The sequence below is a fragment of the Alligator mississippiensis genome, chromosome 1, assembly GCF_030867095.1.
Source record: "Alligator mississippiensis isolate rAllMis1 chromosome 1, rAllMis1, whole genome shotgun sequence".
Lineage (NCBI taxonomy): Eukaryota > Metazoa > Chordata > Crocodylia > Alligatoridae > Alligator > Alligator mississippiensis.
Window position 1 is genome coordinate 168,492,718 of NC_081824.1, and position 19,286 is coordinate 168,512,003.

General features: G+C 53.8%; 1 protein-coding gene across 7 annotated transcripts in view; it reads left to right on the top strand.

Annotated features, from left to right (window-relative positions):
* TJAP1 (tight junction associated protein 1) overlaps positions 1-13,289 on the top strand; it is a 47,562-nt gene extending 34,273 nt beyond the window's left edge. For all 7 annotated transcript variants that reach the window (XM_019500609.2, XM_014600077.3, XM_014600078.3 and 4 more), the window contains 6 exons: positions 1,792-1,820; positions 3,303-3,464; positions 4,211-4,277; positions 6,056-6,163; positions 6,929-7,012; positions 9,012-13,289. In XM_019500609.2, coding sequence (XP_019356154.1) covers positions 1,792-1,820; positions 3,303-3,464; positions 4,211-4,277; positions 6,056-6,163; positions 6,929-7,012; positions 9,012-10,325 — 1,764 coding nt within the window. In that variant the 3' untranslated portion in view covers positions 10,326-13,289. The remainder of the gene's footprint in view (positions 1-1,791; positions 1,821-3,302; positions 3,465-4,210; positions 4,278-6,055; positions 6,164-6,928; positions 7,013-9,011) is intronic.
* Positions 13,290-19,286: the final 5,997 nt, after the last annotated feature.

Below are 19,286 nucleotides of genomic sequence, written 5' to 3' on the forward strand. Positions count from 1 at the left end.
CTTGGAGGACAGCCCTACTCCTTTCTTTGCTGTCACTCAGCCTGAGCACCTTGTTTCAGCGGGGAGCATCTCCCTCTCAGTGATTGTCAGTTCTGAGGAGAGCTGATGCCTCTTTATCCCCTTTGCAAGCTTCTTGGCCTTCTGTAGTTTAGAACCTGCCTAACAGGTTGCCAGGTACCAGCAGGTAGGAATGGCCACAGCTGGTTAGCCTCTTGGCCCAAGAAGGAGGGTCCTCGTGTCCTGCCTGTAGCTGGACACTGGTAAATTGGCCCCAGTTTTGTCCAAACTCCCTTGTCTTGCTCTGGTTAGGTCCTTGTTTGAAAGTGCTTTCAGCCCCTCCCCTTCTGTCCACCTAGCTGGCATCTGGGCTGAGGAATCATTTCTCTGACTGCCTGGTTCTTGTGCCCTTGACTTCCTGGGGTCAGCTGGGCTCTCAGTGTGTAGAGCTGATGTAGGGGCAGAGACTACCGGAGCAGGGTGTGGGGCCTGGGGCCAGTCAGCCTGTGCAGGGCCCTGCCCCTGGACATAATGGATTTGGCAGTGCGGGGTGCCAAGCAGCTGGAAGCGAAGCCGGCGGCAGTGGTGAGTCGTCACAGCTATTCTGCCTGGCTCTGCCGGGGCCAGGGTGGTCACCCCGATTTGTGTGCATACCTCCCCTGGGATGGCCCTGTGTAGGGGAGTGATGTTGCAGAAGATGAGAGCCCATACAGCAGGCTGGGAGGGTGTCTTGCTGTATGCAGAGTGGTCTGATGCAGCATAATTGGTTGGGGGCATAGTAAATAGGCTGCAGAGCTCAGGCCCTGCACACTGTAGACTACAGTGTTCCCCAGGTGGTTTGGAGGAGGAAAGGAAGTGGGATAATAACACTGCATATTACAGCCATGATTGGGCCAGCTTCTATACCCTGGTATTGCTAGCACCAAACCTCTGTCAAGGGCATCTGTGTAGCAGGGTGCGCTTCACAGAGTAGAGACCTGGGCTGTTCTTAATAAGCAGATTCTGAGGTGCAGCATCATCTTGGGAACCTTCCTGCTGAAAGAAGCTTTGCTTAGCCAAGGTTTGGGGCCTCCATCTGGTATTCCCCATTAAACAGCTCAAGGAAGCAGCAGTGTCCCAGGGGTTCCCTGAGGACAACCAGGGCTTTAAAAAAGGCCTTGAAGGGTCATTGGAAGTTCCTCCTCAGTTCTTATTATCCCACAAATGCAGAGAGCTTGCTCCAGGGTGCAAGGCCCTTCCAGGAAGCAGGCTGGCTGGCATATAGCACTTCACCTTCTGGTTTGGAGCCAAGAGGTACCTAGGAATTTGGCTGTAGCGTGACCTGCTCCAGCTGTGTATCAAGAAACAGTCAGTACAGAATTATCAGGGGAAGTTGATGGAAGTGGTTCTTTCCAGCTCTCAAACAATTGTAACCAATTGGTAGTGAATGGTTCAGAGGTTTTAGGGTGTGCTGGCCTAAGGGATTTTCACTGAGACTTGCTGTGAGGCTGCAGAGGAATGAGGCAGCAGGCATGGGGGTGTGGGTTTTGGGAGTCCTTCAAATTGCAGGTTGGGGCAGGACAGCCACACAATCTCTGCTGGCCTTTGCTTTAACACAGAGCAGTGTTTTCCCTGAGATAAACCACGTGGACTATCTTGATATCAGCCTGGTTAAGAAGTAGTGTGTGCAGAGGCCAGCTTTCTTAACCAGGCATGACATGGGGGGATCATTTCCTTGGATTTTGCCTCTGGATGCCTGTGCGCGAGTGACTCATGCCTTGAGAGAATCTTACAACTCTTTTCTTCTCTGCACAGGAGCCCTTGACAGACGCAGAAAGGATGAAGTAAGTGTTTGGTTCTCCACTCATACTCTGGCCACCCTGGCATTTCTTTGTGCTCACTGATTGCCAGCACCTTCTGTACCATTGACTTACACTTGCACATGTGTCTTTAGGTGTACAAGATGAGTTTCCCCTCTAAGTTGTTTAGCGAGTCTTGGGCAGGGTTTTCTTCTGTTCACCTGGTCAGATTCTGCTTTGTTTTCCCATGTTCCTTGGGGAGCGCTTGCTGAGTATAGTTGCCTAGTCAGTGGAATGGTTCTCCCACTTCTCAGTCAAAATCAGTAGGTGTGTAATTATTTAGGAAATGTAGCATAGGCTGTCTTTAGCACCCTCATAATTGAGGGGTGATGGTACAGACACCTTTAATTGTAACTAACTCTCCCCCCCCACATCAGCAAGGGGGAGAAAACTCAATGCCACCACTTCTGTGTGATTCAATTGCTAAAGCAAATGAAGTTGTGGCATCTTGCTGCAGTTATGGATAGGTACTGATAGGAGGCAGCTTTTGTTCCCTATTCCTCAGAATCCCTGTGAACAGCAAAGTGGTTCAGTTGGAGAGCAGCTCTGTCTCTGTGCTATGGAGCACGGTGAGAGCATTATGGTTTGAAGTGTCAGGCACCCACTTGAGCAAGTGTCTTCCTTGGTTTGGCAAGAAGAGAGTCTGTGGCATTGTAACAGGATCTGTGGAAGCCTGCTGGAGCATCTCCCTGCAATAGACATATCTATCTCTGCCAGTTCTGCTTGCTGGCCCCCTCCACTACATGTTTAGGATGAGAGGGTTTTCAACAGCTCTTGTATGTCCAGCTGCTGTAGGCTGGGCTGGGATGAATTATTGAGTGGGTTTCATTCTCTGCTGAGGGACACCGGAGCCGTGCAGCCCATCTGGCTAGCAGGCTTTATCCAAATGCCGTAACCTGAGAGGGAGCCAGTGACATGGATGGCTGGGCTGCTGTGCATTGCTCTCAACACCCCTGCCAGCAGTTTGCGATAGGCAGCCGCTCAGAAGGATAAAGGTGGTTCAGCAGCTGTCCATGCGCTTTGTTCTTGACCTGTAAAGCTTCCCCAACATCCCTGCCCTAGAGTTTGGAACAGGGTTGCTCCACTAAAGCCTAACCAGATCCCTCCAAGGGTGAGCATGTACACAGCCACATGTTTTACCTCCCTGTGATACGCATTGATCAGTGGCTCTGGGAGAGGGGGCCTGAGATGTTTCCACTAAAAGAATCACTTCACATCACAAAGGTCTGTGTGGGGAAATGGCTGTTCTCTCCCACCCCTCCAGTACACACATACACTTTGGAGGAGTTGAGTTAAACTGGAAACAGGAACCATTCCAATCACCGGTCCCACAAGAATAGCGTAGGAATACCCTGGCTGCCTGTGGTGTAGCCCCTGCTCTCAGGATCCTGGAGTGGGTCAGGTGTTGGCATGAGACCTGCAGCCTGGGGCACTTGCTGAGCAATGCCTTGCTCCCCTGTGCTTCAGGCTCCTGCAGCATGAGAATGAGGAGCTGCGTCGGCGGCTGGCTTATGTCACCAGCAAGATGGAGGCAATGGAGAGGGAGCTGGAGTCTGGCCAGGACTACCTGGAGATGGAGCTGGGCCAGAACCGTGAAGAGCTGGAGAAGTTCAAGGACAAGTTCCGTAGGTATGGAGAATAAGAAAAGGAGAGGATTGGGACCTGGAGAGCGTACTTTAACCAAAGGCTTGCTCAGCTGTTTGGTTGGTGAAGGCCACGCTTGGGGTGTTTTAACCTGAGGCATGCAGCATCCCCAGTGATATGCCACTCACAAGAAAGGATTAGGAGAGTTGCTCTGTGCCTATGATTGTAAGGCAGCTGCCTCTGGGGTGGAGCAGAGGAACACCATGCCACAGTACAGGGCAGGGAGGAAGTGAAAAGGGAATTTGTCGAGTTAGTTATTAGACACAGTGAAAGGGCCAAGCTGGAATTTGGCCTAGATTCTAGGGTTAACGTGAATTTTCTGACAGTTAAAAAGGGGCCAGAGGATCACGAATGACTGGGGGGTGGGGTGCATGTTTGTGTCTCACCCAAAAATAACATTCCCTCCTTTAGTTCCCACTGTCTTTGACTGTGCTGGTCAGGGCTGACTTGGAGCAAAGCACCCAGTATTGAGACATCCATCTGGAGTAGTTGCCTTTTGTGGTTTCCTTGGGGGAGGTCTCCCATCCAAGGATTGGCTCAGCTCAGCCCTGCTTAGTTTGAGGTCTGAAGGGATCAGACATCATGTGGCAAAGCTGGGTATAGTATTAGCATGCCTGGCTGTCTGCTTTGAGGCAAGCAGTGTTTCTGCATGTCTGGCATTTGGGCTGTGGAGAGGACTTGAATTGATGGCCTGGATTCCTTCTCTCCTGGACATTCATGTCTCTGTTTAGGTTACAGAACAGTTACACTGCTTCCCAGAGAACCAATCAGGACCTGGAGGAGAAGCTGCATACCCTGGTATGACCTCCTAAGCCTCTCTCTCAAGAGGAGGTGGGGGGTGTTTGGGATGTTACAGAGATTGTCTTTGGGGTGAGGAATCAGGGGGCTAGGGATTGCTGCAGCTGAAGAGGGAGGTTTTGACAGTGGTTCCCCAGTCCGAGCCTGGTGTCCTGAGATGGTTACTTCATTTGTGTGGACCCCACTTTGTCATGCCCCTGAGCTTGGCTTCCTCTCAGTGTAACTGCACCTAACTCCACCATGTTGGATCAGCACCTTTTCCAGGTGATAGGGATGTGATGCTCCCTGAGGACAGGGGAGGGAGCTGCCCCTGGGGGTGGGTGTCAGTGGGGGTTGTCAAAACAGAGCCAGCATGTGTGTGTGTATGTGTGTTTGTGTCTACTGTGTACATTCATAACGCTCATGGCTGTTTCTTTTCTCTCCCTCCCTCTCTCTCTCCTCCCCATGCTGCCGTGGCGCACGCTGGGTGCGCTCACCTCTCAGGCCTCTCTCAGCCAAAGCTGGATCTTTGCAGTTGCGTCTTTCGTTTGTGTGTTTTTTTTCTTTCTCCTCTTTACATGTCTCAGCCTGTCAGTTTCATTGTCAGTCACGCACGCACCATCCCAGATCGAGGGGCCCCAGTCTTGTCTGGCCAAGGGTTCACCTGGTATCCAGCAACACAGCTGCCCATAGAGGCAGCAGGTCCTAGCATGCACTGCTCCAGCTGAATGTGAGCACTGTTTGTGATCTGGCTGGAGCATTGCATGCTGGGAGCATTGTGCCCATAGGCTGAAGCACTGTTAGAGGTGAGGGTAGCCATGAGCCCGCTTTGGCCATCCCTGCTGTAGACAAACAGACACCAGTGCGAGCCATCAGTACCTGATTGCCTGCACTTAACATAGGATGCACGTGTAGTTCTAGCCTTAGCACCAGGAGCTTCCAGAAGTTAATGTGCAGGTGCCTGATGAGTTGGCCCATGTTTCAGAAACATCTTATCCTCATGTCCTGCTCTGCTTGTTACGCTGCACCCTGGTCTCACTGCTGCCCACAGTTGGACTATGTTGGTCACATTGACAGGGCTTCTGTAGCCCATTTGGGGCAGGTAGAGGAGCTGGTCCCTCTGACTGCTGTTAGCCTCCTTGGCTATATTTCCCCCTAAGTGGAAGCTTCTGAAGAAGTGTTCCTGCCTTTGGGACAGCATTAAGCAAGTCCCAGAAAAAGCTGTAGACAGACCCTTTTTCACACCAAAACAAATCCTGAGCTCTTCTGAAGAAACAGAGCCTTTTACCTGCTGAGTCAGCACTGACTCCCGTGCGTTCTCTGGGCAGCATCTTGTCCTGTTGCCTAGAGTCAGGGGAGGAAAGGCTCTCAGACACTTGGAGAGTGACCTTTGCTACTGGTGAAGGCTTTGGGTTGGCAGTCTGGTATGTCTCCAGGGAAGCATGAGGGTGAGCTCCTCCCCTGACATCCCTGTATCCCAGTCTTGACTCCAAGGCTGAGAGGGACTTCAGTCTCTGAACAGTGTTGCTGCAGCAGGTGTAGAAGGAGCCACTGTGCTGGGAAGGATCAAACTCCCTTGCTTCACTAGCTGACAATCATGGCATGTATTCTCCAAAGCCAGCACAGGGTGGCTGGCTCTGTGCGCCATTAGAGTCCCTCCCTCTGTGGCGAGCCAGGCTGCTCCTTGTCCGTCTGAAGGCTTCGTCCTGAGCTCAACACATTTGTGCTGTGCTTGGGTGAGGCAGGGCGAGAGGCGCCCTGTGCTGGTGAGATTGACACCTCGTGTTCTTGTGTCCCAGATTAAAAAGGCAGAGATGGACCGGAAGACGCTGGACTGGGAGATTGTGGAGCTTACTAATAAGCTGTTGGATGCCAAAACCACTGTCAATAAACTGGAGGAACTAAATGTAAGCGTCATTTGGAGCCCTTGACTGATGTCTGTGATGTCTGTTCTTTAGCTTCTTCACGAATAACTTATGGCAGGGAGGGGAGGAGGCGGGGGGGCTGGGGGGATAAGGAGAATAAGAGGGACTAACACGCAGACAGTTTTGGGGAGCTGTAAGCATCAGTGAGGATGGGTGTGTATGGAGGGGGGAGAAAGCAGGAGACAGCAATGTGGAAGTTGGAAAGTGGGAGTCAGGAGTGAACGAGATTGGAATTTGCAGTGTGATTTGGTGGCAGAACAGGTGTACTGGGAAACAAAAGGCTGGTATTCCCTGATCAGAGGTGGCAGTGGCGAGGGGCCTTCTCCACAGGTTTGGTGTACTGCATGTGATTCTGGGTACCTCCTTATGAGACTGGTTGGAGGGAGTTAAGAGTAGTGACAATAACCTGGGGGTTGTCTGAAGGGTGAACTCTGCCTGGTTGGGTTAAGAGGTCTGGGGTGGGAGGGGGAGGGACTACATATGGGACAGTACAAACTCCCAGGAGTGAGAGGCTAAATACAGAGACAGGTTGTAAGTTAGGAGTGAAGGGAGAGTGTTGAGCATGTCAGCTGGAGTGCAGATAGCTGTACTGACCTGTGGGAGAGCCTTGTGAGGATGGGGACAGAGAAGCCCTGTTGTGAGTAGACTGCCCTTCTGTGAGTGTCTGTTCAGGTTGGGTGTGAGTGAAGGTGGTAAGGTGAGGCTGGTGCAACTCTCCCATCCCCATGCTTGTCCCCTTCTTGGCAGGAGCGATACCGGCAGGACTGTAACCTGGCAGTGCAGCTGCTAAAGTGCAACAAGTCCCACTTCAGGAACCACAAGTTTGCTGATGTAAGTAGCAGCTCTGCAGAGGGGGTGGGGAAGGGCTCATAGCCCCTCTGTGCCTGGCCCTCACTTGACACAGGGTTGCCTTTTCCTCTGGGTGTGGAGAGGGAGCTTCCTGAGCACTGGGTGTGTCCCAGTGACCTCCCTCCCATAGGCATCAGGCAGAAGTGAGAGGAGAGTGAGGCAGTCTGAGACCCCTTCTGGCTCCCCTTTCACACCAGCTCCATTTCACATCTCTGTCGAAACTGTCATAAAAAGCTGCCTTTCCAGGGCATGGGGGGGTGGGGTGTTTCGGGCATAATAGCTTTGAATTTGATAGCCTTTTGGGTGCCTGGTGGGAGCTGGCAGGAAAACAGGCCTCTCGCTTGCCTCTTTGTCCACTTCTGCTTATCACCTGGCCATATGTGAGGCCTGTGCTGTCTGCTGAGGACCTAGCTGGCTGATCTGCCATTGAAGGGTCCCCTGTGCCAGGTTCCCTCACACTTGCTGGGGTTGTGAGGTGGAAGAGAAGACTTGGGGTGTCAACCAGTATGTCAGCTCCCAGCCCTGGCGAGTACTTCTCAACCCAGAACGGGTGTTTGAGCTTCATGAATGCAGGAGGCCAGAACCTTGCGTGTGTGGGCCTGGGGACCAGCATAGCCCGTCCCATGCTGCCCTGCCTTGCCCTGGTGGGTGAGTGAGGCACCTAGGCCTAGGGTATTTCACATTCATCCTGACGTTTCATGCACCTGAAGCAGTGGGCGGGCTTCAGCGCCATTATTCTCATCCTGTATGTTCATTGTTCCCTAGCCCCTTAGAGGTTCCTCTCGGCAAACCCCTGGTGCTCGTTTCGTGAACTAGCAGGTGACTGATATGTCGTTCCCCAGACGTGTCTCAAATTAGCACTCCTGAGGTCATTGTATCAGTTACTGCTGTGGTAACCTTGACCTCTCCCAGCTGTCTCCCCTCACAGGAGGTTTGCATTCTGCCCAGAGAGCCAGGCCTCACTCAGATGCCAGTGGAGGTAGAGTGGAACGGAGCAGTTGTAAAGAAACCTGCTTTGTGCCCAGCTCTAGCCACACTGGGGACCCACTTGTCTGTATGCAGGGTCCCTCTTGGTCCAGCTCTGACAGTCTTAGGTGTTGGCATGTTGCAGCAGGGATTCTGCTTATCTTCATTGCCACTTTCCTATCCCTGCCTATCAATGGACAACAGTGTTTAATAGGCAAGATGCTGGGGAGTGGAATAGATCTATGGAGCCTGGCTAGGCAGTGTGAGTGTTGGTGCTAACCCCTTACTAGATTCCAGTCCTAGATGTGAGTGAACTGTTCCCTGGGTTCTTGACTCCCTCTGAGTGTCATCTCTCCTGGATTTGAGAGCTCGGCCCCAGGAACTAAACCTCTGCAAGGTGGAGGAGTCAGCCAGAGTTTGCTCCTGCCCAGGCATTGATGCCTCGGCAAGGCGACTGGGCAGGGTGAGAGTTGGGAAGTGCTAGGACAGCCATTGATTCTGATCCCAGAACAGGGCAGGCTGCCAAGACAGCGGGGCTGTAATTACTGCTGGGGCCCTGAGAGCTGTGGATCCTGGCACTGGGAGCTGTTCAGTCACTTCAGTGCAGCCACCAGCTCATTTTTTCCACAGATCAATAGCTCTCTTTGTTGAATGTGCATTGTCTAGGCCTCCACTCCAGCCCAGGAGTTGAGAGGCCCGAGCCGTGTGCGCTGTCTTGTTTCTTCTTTTGAATGGGGTCCATCGGTCAGGCCTGGTGTGGGCTCCTGTGGGCTCCATCCACAGCTGCCTTCAGTTAACTCTGCTGGGGAGCCAAGGGCCTGTTCTACAGGGAGATGTTCTGAAGTGCTTGGGGACAGGGGAATGTAGTGTGTGCAGCACTGCAGGGTGTTTGCTCTTGCTTGGTGGAGCAAGTGTTGTATTTGCTGCTTTGTGTCTTGTCCCAGCCTGTCCTGGCATTGTGGAATCTGAGATGCTGTCTCAGCCACTGCTTGATGCCCTCTCTCCTTCTCCACAGCTTCCCTACGAGCTGCAGGACATGGTCAACAAGCACCTTCACAGCACTCAGGATCCCCCAGGCCCTGGCCAGGAGGCAACGCACACCCTGGCCCCATCTGATGTTGTGCCCACCTCAGTCATTGCCAGAGTCCTGGAGAAGCCCGAGTCATTGGTGCTGAACTCTGCCAAATCCAGCAGTGGCAATTGCCCCATGGCTGAGGATGTCTTTGTGCATGTGGACATGAGTGGAGGAGGTGTGCCTGATGCCTGCCCCAGCCCAGGCCTGCCTGGGAAGGAGGGAGGAGAGGCTGGAAAGCAGCAGAACGGAGGCTGCAAACCACAGAGCAGTGGGGAGAGCTTGACAGAGGAGGCACCTGCCTTTGAGAAGTTGAGCCCCTACCCCACGCCCTCCCCTCCCCACCCCATGTACCCAGGGCGCAAGGTGATTGAATTCTCAGAGGACAAGGTGAGGATCCCGAAGAACAGCCCCCTGCCCAACTGCACCTATGCCACACGGCAGGCCATCTCCCTGAGCCTGGTACAGAGCGAGGACGAGAGTTGTGACAGGCACCGGACACTCCCCAATAGCCCTGCCTCTGAGGGGCGCCACTCAGGCTCCAGCTGCTCCTACCAGCCCTCACCCAAAGCGGCACGGGCCCATGGCTCCTCACAGAGCAGCCCTTTCAGCAGCCCACCCCAGATCCCCAGCGCCTTCGCCAGCTCTGCCAGCTCTGAGGAAGACCTCCTGGCCAACTGGCAGCGGATGTTTGTGGACAAGGCACCCCCCACCTCGGAGCGGGTGCTGGTGAACCGCACTGCCTTCAGCTGCGACACAGCGCCAGAGCTCCAGAAGCGCTTCAGCCGCTCCATGCAGGAGCTGGGCAGGGCGGTTTCTGCCTACTCAGATGGCGAGGAGTCTGCGCAGAGCTGCAGCTGGACTGTGAGCCGGGACTCGAGCGTGGACACTGACAGCACTGAGTCTCGGGCCCGCAGGAGCCACTTCTCTGACTATGGTATGGACTTCTCCCAGGACGAGGCCCAGAAGTTGCTCCAGGGCAGTGGAGGAAGCACTGCTGAGCCTAACAGCCCCCCTCCAAAGAGCAAGAGCTATGTGGACCTGGGCTCGCCTGGGAGCCCAGCAGAGGAAAGGGAAATCCTGCTCCAAGGGAGCAAAGAGAGCAGCCATGTGGGCACCCTGGAGGAGAGCGGGGAGTGCAGGGGCAAGCTTCCCTCTGGCCGGCCACACCGCAGCCCCAAAAGGATGGGGGTCCACCATCTCCACCGCAAGGACAGCCTGACACAAGCCCAGGAGCAGGGCAACCTGCTCAACTGAGGCTGGGGAGGAAGCAGCACCCAGGTGCAGTGCTGTAGCTGCCTCCACAGGAATGGGGGTGTCCAGCACCCTTCACCCAAGGGTGGGGGTGGAGAGGATGACCCCAGGCTCAGCACCTAATGCTTTCTATTTATTTTGCTTTTGGTACTCAGAGGAGTTGGGATCCGCCCTTGGCTCCTCACACCCACAGCATCAGAATACATGCTCGGGTGTGCATGTACTAGCACACTGGGCTCTGTGTCTGCTCCTTGTGCTTCATCTGGGCACTTCACCCTGGTGTGTCGTCCATGTCCTCCCCCCCCTGCTCATTCATCCCTGTGCCAGTGCCCCTCCTTGCCTTGGCAACAGCAGTCATGTTCATCTTCATTCTGGTGCTCATTGCAGCTTTACTCCAACCTTTCAACTTGTGCCAGTAAGGCAAGAGTTTTGCTTGTTTTCATCTTGCCCTTGCGAGGCCATGAGCGGGGCATTAGGACTCTCCCAGCGGGTGGGTGTTCCCTGCTGCCCATCCCCCTGGTTCTGTCTGGGAGCAGTGGCTTGTAGGCATTCTGTTTTTGCTGCCTTGCTTTGCTTCTCCCACCCTGTGTGGAGAGGATGGGGTGTGGAGAGGGTGGGGTGGTGCTCCTCCTCCCTCTTGAGCATCTTAAGTTGAGCCCCATCAGTGGGCTCATGGAGCCCCACCACGTGGCTCTTGTGGAGACAGCACCCTGGGAGAGCCCTCATCCCCTCTGCCCTGGGCTGGTTCCCTGAGTTGGGGCCCTGCAGTTACCCAGCCAGGCATGTTGTGAGGGGTGGGTGTGTCCCCATCTCTGTACAGGCGCACTGACCTGTGCCTCTCATTTGGATAGTGCTAACACTCTGCTCTTGGGGGGTCCCGTTTTCTTCTGCCAGACCTCTGGTTTTAAAATTTGTGGTGTTTCCTGCCCCCATCCCCACCCCTTTCTCCATAAATGAGCAAGGTGGTCAGGAGCCCATCTGTTGGCATGGGGGCGTGGTGAGCAAGTCCTGCCAGAGGGGCCCACAGCCTCTCCCCCCACTTCCTGAGCTTCCTCCTGCAGAGGATCTATGTGGATCCAAGAATCAGATGTGTCCTGCTCCAGGGGAGCATGGAGCCAAGAATCAGTGAAGGAGAGTGCTGGGTCTGTGGCACTGCTCTGGGCAGTGCCTCAGTAAGGCCCAGGGTTATCTGGGAGAGAGGGCGAGGTCTGAGGAGCAGTGCTCATCACTGCTAGGTGGTACTTTCTGGCCCAGTCATGGCCTGTTGTAGGGCTCTCTGCCTGGGTGCCCTTCCTGGCTGGGCTCCGGGCTGGCCCCAGTGCCTATCCAGGGCCTTTTGTGTGTGTGTGTGTGTGTTGGGGGGTGGATTGTTCTGTTTTGATTTTTTCTTTCTGTGTTGTGTGTTGGTCTGGTTTCCCTTCTCAGTGTTTTGTGCTCCATGTCTCAAGGGCAGTTGGGGGGCTGGGGGGGGATACAGGTCTGTAGTGTTGGTGTCTTTATTTTGGGGCTGGAACCATGGTGTCAGTTACTTCCAGTACGCCCCCCCCCCAATACTTGAATCTCCAATGACAGGTATTACCCCATGGGAGCCCTGGGCAGACAGCCCCGCTCCTTCGTATTCTGAACCAGGTGCTGCGGTGGCGTCCTGCCTCCCTCTGTGTTGGCACTTTGCTCTTAGGCTGAGTGGGGAGAGTGCAGGCCCTCTGTGCAGGGAAGAAGCTTCCACTTGCATGCCAATACAAAGATGCAGGTTGCAATTGTCCAGGGATCCCACTCCTGACATGTAGGCAGTGCCCCTCCCTGAGTCCTTCTGTTTGCAGCTCATGGCAGACAGAGCTTAAGCTACATCTTGGCTCTCACCTGGAGGCTCCAGGGCCTGTGAAAGGGAATTGCTGCCTTCTCTTGTGGGTGTCTGGACCCTTCAGGGGCTGCTTTCTGTATGGGTCATCTTTGGGCAGTGTTTGTAGCTGCAGTCTGTGTACTTGGCTTGTTCCTTGCCACTGAGCTCAGTGTGGAAGTACTGCTTGCTAGTGTCAATGTGGGACTCAGTGGGACTTGCTAACAGATCAGTGTTGATGGTGGGAGCCTCTGCTTAGCCTGCAACGTGCTATTCCTCAGTGCCCTGGAGATGGGGCTGCCCTGCGTTGCTTGACTCCTCCATTGCTGCATTCTTTTTCTCGTGTGTTCTCCATGCCTCGAGCAGAAGCTGCAGGGTCCATGCTGCTGCTGCCGCCTCCTGGTCCCAAGGGCTCTCCTGATGATCAGGCACTGGGGCCCAGACTTGCTCCCATGTGAAAGCAGCTTGCTAACTCTCAAATTTCCTAGGCTGCTTGGTGGCTCCCCACTGAGCTGCGAGTTCATGCTGGGAGCAACAGTGGTGCTGTTGGCACAGACCTGGCCTTGGCTGTCTGGTCCTTGTCACTTGAGCCAGTTAGTGTAGGGGGACCCAGTGACAGCCGTCATAGTGAGAGCAGCTTCCACTCATGGCTTCAGCTGGGGGTGTGTGGCTCCCCTGCAAGGGCCGTGCTTAAAGCCACCTGGTTGCTGGAGCAGGTAGAGAGGGCCAGTGTCAGGCAAAGCTCATCGCCTTTCTGCCTTTGATCACAGGAGACTGGCAGCAAAGTGGGGAGGGGGTGAAGAGGGGCAAAGGGAGTGCCCCTGACCTCCAGCTGCTCCCTGCTTATCCTGCAGTGCCATCTCCTGAATCCGACTGGGCAAGAGCAGAGCGCAGAGCCAGGAGTGGAAGAGCAGCCTGCTCCCAGGCACCTCCCATGGGACAGCATGCGTTGCCCTTGGCACTCCTACTCATCTTGGGCAGTATTGACTCTGGGGGCCTAGAGTAGCTCCTACTCTTCAGCCCCCAACTCCAGACTGTTAATCTGCAACTAACATGTTCTCGCTCTCTTTTTTCTGAGATTTTCAAACTGATGTATATTTTAAGACCAGAAATAAACTATTTTAAAAGTAGGCCTTGGCTGTGGTGTGCTGGGCACTCTCCATGCTGACAGCAAGCCAAGATCTGGGGAACGTCTTGCTTACTGGCTTGCAGAGTGTCCTCTGTTCTGTTGTTGTGCAGGGGTGCTTACCCGCTTCCTGCTCTTCAAGGGGTAAAGCAACCAGGCGAGACTGCTTTCTAGGGTGCCCTCTGCTATTTCTTTCCCCAGCATCATGGAGCAGGGGGAGGGGCTGGGTCCCATGCTGGAACCCTGCTGGGCAGGGCCAAGGGTGACCTGGCACAGAGTGTGCATCCTGATTGGGGGGAAGCCGCCAGCCTACGCCTGCTCAGGAAGATGCATGTACTGGGCCAAGAAGTGCCCCTTGCACCTGGTTGGAGCCAGCAGCGGGTGATGGTTTCAAGGTCTGGTCCAGAGAGTGGAAAATGATAGTGTTTGTTCAAGACCACTCTCATAAGAGTACAGTCTGCTCTTTGTTGACTGGGGCAGGACTGTCCTGTGAAAGGAGTTCCCAGAGGTACCTGGCTACCTGCTCAGCAGTTACCAGTGTTACTGTTCCCACTGGTATTGACATGTGTTGTCTGACTTGAGCCAGTATGCCTTTTAAATATTAGGGGGTTCATTTGTGTAGCCCAAAAGACATTGTCTGAAGAGCCTTATTTCCTGTTCTGGAAGACAGGGCCATGATGTTTAGGGACCTGCCTTACCAGTCAGGGTCCATCTGCTAATGCCTCCTGGTAACTACTGTTTGCGTGCACCCAAGAGAAAGGCCAAGGGCTGAGGGAAGAAAGGGTTTCTGACTCTGGCTAGCTGCTGGGATGGGCTGGGCTGGTGCTGCTGGGACCCAGAGGTTCCAACCTTCAGGTTCCAGTGTTCCCCCACCTGCTTCTTGGGGCTGAATCTGGTGTTTCCCCTTCTTTGGGGATTTATTTAGTGGCTCTCTTAGCTCCAGCTCTTGGAGTCATGTGATCATATGAGATGGGCATGTTTCTTAACCTTGTAGAGAAGCTGGAAAATGCCCCCAAGCAGTCTCTGCTGTGCAGTCCTAAAGGGGCACAAAGCAAAGGAAAGCATCTCTTGTGTTCAGCTTGCTGAGTCTTTTGACTTTTATTTATCTGCCCGTGTGGGGATGGGAGAGGATGGAGGGGTGGCTGCTTTGTGCGGTTTGGGTGCTTTAGCATTAGTGGTACTGCAAGCCCCAAAGAAAGAGGTCCCTTTGATCTGAAGTGGAATAAGGGCTGAGGTTGCCTTGAGAATCTAGGGAGGCTCCTGGCCAAGAGCTGAATGCCCAGCCTCTCCATAGCGTTGCGGGCTGTGCAGGAGCTGCCTACATTGCTGGATACTCCAGGTCAGCTCCCTGGGGAAAGGTGGGAAAGGTGCCCCCTGGTACTTCCTGTGGGCAGATGTGTGTGGGGTTTTCCCTCTTGGGTTGCAGCTCTGGCTTCCTTTGTCCCTATAATTAATGATTTTATTCTATGCTCCCTGGAGCAGCAGCTGCTGCTGCAGTTTAATCCTCTGGCCTAATCCCAGCCTTGAAACATAATCTCCCCCCTGCCTAGCTCCAACAAGGTGCAAGGGGCACTTGGTTCAGCATGTGCATCCTGCTGGACAGGCACAGGCTGAAGCATGCTCTGAACCAAGATACCCTTGGTTCTGCCCAGTAAGAGCCCTATCCCTCCTCCCTACTCCACAGTGCTGGGGAAGAGGTGAAGCGGAAGCAGCTGGGCCATGCTGGGGGGGGAAGCATGATTCTGATTCCAGTGTGCTCAGGCTTGAAGGACTACTTGCATTCCTCTCATACAGATGGGGAAACTGAGGCAGGGTGCAGAGAAGGGGTCTGGCATGTAGTCAGGCAGTGGCAGAGCTGGGGCAAGGACCTCAGAGCCCCAATTTGCAGGCTCGTGCTTTTGCAGAAGGGATGGAAATCAGGAGAGTCCCACCTCTCCCTGAATTTACCAGTCACATACCCCATTGGTCATCTTGGCTCATTCTGCTGCAGAGTGGACTGGCTGCACACTGCAGCATTCTCCGCTGTGCAAAGCCTGTCCCTGTTGCAGTGGGGCTCTCCCCCATTCGCTGCTTCTGCCTGGGCACTGGGGGAAACATCCTGGGCAACTGCAGAGACTGACGCTCAGCTGCTGCTCCCCTCCCCCTGCATGCGGAGAGGGCTGCACAGTGATCTGCAATCAATAGCCACATTCTGATCTCATCACATGACAGCTGGCGCTCTGGATAGAAATGAACACATCACGGCCCTGGCCTCAGTAGGTAGGAGCCAAGAGCAGTTAGCAACTGTGTGAGCAGCTGCCAGCTCACTCTTTGCCTGGCACTTTTGCATGCTTCTTAGGAGCCCATCAAAGCCCCTTGTCCAGCTGCCTGCCCCCACTGGCGGGAATGCCTTTTCCCCTCATCTTAGAAAGCTGCCCCATATGTCCCACTGGGAATGTGAGAGGGTGCCTGGTATTTGCACAGCTCCCTCTTTGGGCTTGGTTGCTTTTGTTCCCCCTTGGCCCATGATGAGGGCCCCTTGTAGCTAACCCAGGCATTTTTCTGATCTTTATCATTGCAGTATCTTAGTGCCTCACGCTGTAACAAGTTTATCTTCACAGAACCTCTGTAGGTTATGCTGGCACAGTCACAATTTTGCAGATGGAACTGAAGCAAAGCTGGAGGAGGAACAGATAAAGGTATTTGGGCTCCTGAGGATGCAGACAGAGGTGCAAGTGGATTTTCTAAAGCTGTGAGGCATCCAGCTCTTAACTACATCTGATCTGCACAGGGCTGGGGAGCAGGGCCCAGGGAGCTGGTGTTTCATGCTGCTTGGGCTCGCCCTCTTCATGTCTTCACTCTGCTATGGGCAGGAGACCCTTGGTTCCTAGTTGGGGACTCATCCATTTTGCTGCTCTATTCAGTGCTGCATGGCAAAACAAACCAGTGGTGACAGCTTGAAAGAGCTGGGTGGCTCTGGTATCTGTCAAGTAAATGGAGAGCACTTCTTTTTCACTCTCCCTTTCCTCTTGCCATACTCCAGGACACCACAGGGCCTAGATCAGTGCTTTTTAACCTTGTGGGACGCAAGGCACTCCCTCAGAAAACGTCTAGACTGAGCTTTCATTTGTCTTTTTTGATTACAGAAAAATAGAGCAATGCTCCTATTGCAAAGAACTCAGAAAGCTCATAGCATGGCAAAATGATTTTGACTCTCTGGATTCCTGTTTGAACACTCTGAGTTTATCTTGTGAATCACATATAGGTGTTTGCACATCTAGCACTGCAAATAGTGTGCAGCACCTTTTAAAAGGATCACAGCACCTCAGGTGGTTGTCTCACCTGGTTGAGAATTTTTGCCCTACAGCCTGTTAGATATGCACTTTTCTTCATCGGGGCAGTGGAAACAGCAGAGCTGGGAGACTCCTACTGATCTGACACTGCTGTAGTACTGCTGTTCCTAGCAAAGCTGGTCCCCCGTGGAGCCCATCCAGGCATGGACTCACCTATGGGGAGATAGAACTGCCTAGGGCCTTGTGCATCAGTCTGGTCCTCTGCCATTGCAGCCAACCACATCCTGGGGTCACACCTTTTAGGGTGACCAAGATCCATCATAAAAGCTCAGACTCTGATAATGTCATGGGGCAGGGACCAGTGCTTAGTTCAAACATCTCACCTCACTGCTTGTTTCCTCAGCTGAGTGGACATGAGGCTGGACCTGGGTGGCTGGGAGCCTAGCTGGCAGCTAACCGATCCCTAGTAAGATCTGTGGAGCACTACTGCCCCCACGTGGCTCTCCTACTCTCCTACTTTTTGTGCTTTACCTCCTCACTTTCTTTACCCACCCTCTCCCACACAAGCTCATTTTTCATCTCATGTTTTGAAGCACAACCTGGAGCACCAGCCTCCCCTTTCCTGACTAGCTGCTGAATCTGGCAGGGGAGGAAAGACCTTGCAGTACTGGGTTCAGGTCATTCTAGCTGGGCAGGAGGCATCATGGAATAACATGCATTTCTGAAAAACTCCTTCTGCCCCCACCCCACAAAGCACTTGGCTAAGAGCATCTAGGAATCCTCCCAATTGGGGCCAGATGAGCAGGACATGCTTGGTAATCTGGTGGTAGCACCAGACAACAAAGCTAATCTCTTTAACAGGTTCTTTGCTTCCATTTTTCTGAGCAGGGACCGGGTCAGCCCCCGCACTGGGATTCTGCATGGACATAGGGGAGGCGCAGCCAGGCCCAGGGTCAGTAAGGACCTAGTCAGGGAACTTCTGGAGGGACTAGACATATTCAAATTAGCAGGTCCTGACGATCTCTACCCCAGAGTGCTGAGGGAACTGGCAGAGGTCATTGCGGGACCCCTGGCATGGCTTTACGAGCACTCATGGTGCTCTGGCGAAGTGCCAGAGGACTGGAAAAGGGCTGACGTGGTCCCCATTTTCAAAAAAGGGAGGAAAGAGGACCCAGGAAACTATAGGCCTGTTAGTCTTACCTCGGTCCTGGGGAAGCTCTTGCACATCTTCAAGGGACCAGCAGGGGAGATTATGCTTAAGGGCAACCAACATGGGTTCATTAGAGGCAGGGCCTGTCAGACCAGCCTGGTTGCCTTCTACGACCAGGTCACAAAAGCCTTGGACGCAAGTGTCATGGTGGACGTAGTCTTTCTGGACTTTAGGAAGGCCTTCGACACTGTTTCTCACCCCATCCTCATTAAAAAATTAGGCGACTGTGGTGTCTACGCCTACACAGTCAGACAGGTCGCAAACTGACTGGAAGGCTGCGCCCAGAGAGTGGTGGTGGACGGGTCATTTTTGACCTGGAGGGATGTGGGCAGTGGAGTTCCCCAGGTCTTGGTCCTTGGGCCCACACTGTTCAATATCTTCATTGGCGACTTGGACAAGGGGGTGAAAAGTACCTTGTTCAAGTTCGCAGATGACACGAAGACGTGGGGAGAAGTGAGCACGCTAGAAAAGAGGGACAGGCTATAACTAAATCTGGACAAGTTACAGAGGTGGGTGGATGAGAATAGGATGGGTTTCAATACGGACAAGTGCAAGGTGTTGCACCTGGGGAGGAGGAACCATCAGCAGACCTACAGGCTGGGGAACTCCCTTCTTGTCAGCACAGAGGCAGAAAAGGATCTTGGAGTCGCTATTGATTCCAAGATGAACATGGGCTGCCAATGTGGGGACGCAGTCAGGAAGGCTAACCGCACTTTTGTCATGCATCCACAGATGCATCTCAAGCAGGTCCAAGGAGGTGATCCTCCCCCTCTATGCGACATTGGTCAGGCCGCAGTTGGAGTACTGCGTCCAGTTCTGGGCACTGCACATCAGGAGGGATGTGGACAGCATTGAGAGGGTCCAGAGAAGGGCCACTCGCATGATCAAGGGGCAGCAGGGTAGACCCTATGAGGAGAGGCTAAGGGATCTGAACCTGTTCAGCCTCCACAAAAGAAGGCTGAGAGGGGATCTGGTGGCCACCTATAAACTTGCCAAGGGGGACCAGCAGGCAACGGGAGGGTTTCTGTTCCCCTAAGCACTACCAGGAGTAACAAGGAACAACGGCCGTAAGTTGACTGAGAGTAGGTACAGGCTAGACATCAGAAGGCACTACTTCACAGTCAGGGCGGCTAGGAGCTGGAACCAACTTCCAAGGGAAGTGGTGCTTGCCCCTACCCTGGGGGTCTTTCAAAGGAGGCTAGACAACCACCTAGCTGGGGTCGTTTGACCCCAGCATCCTTTCCTGCCCACGACAGGGGGTCGGACTTGATAATCTGCTTAGGTCCCTTCCGACCCTACCAACTATGAAAATATGAGGCTCCCAAGTGCAGGCTGAGGAAGGCAGAATGGACTCCTGCAATGGCATAAACCAGCTGTCACAGAGGTCCTGCCCCTTGGCAGTTTCAGCTGATGCATGGCAGCTTCAACAGCAAAATGTCCTTCAGCCCCACATAGGGGAACTGGTACTGAGCTGGACCAGTGTCTCCTACTGAATCCTCTTCTCACACTCAGCAGCAGC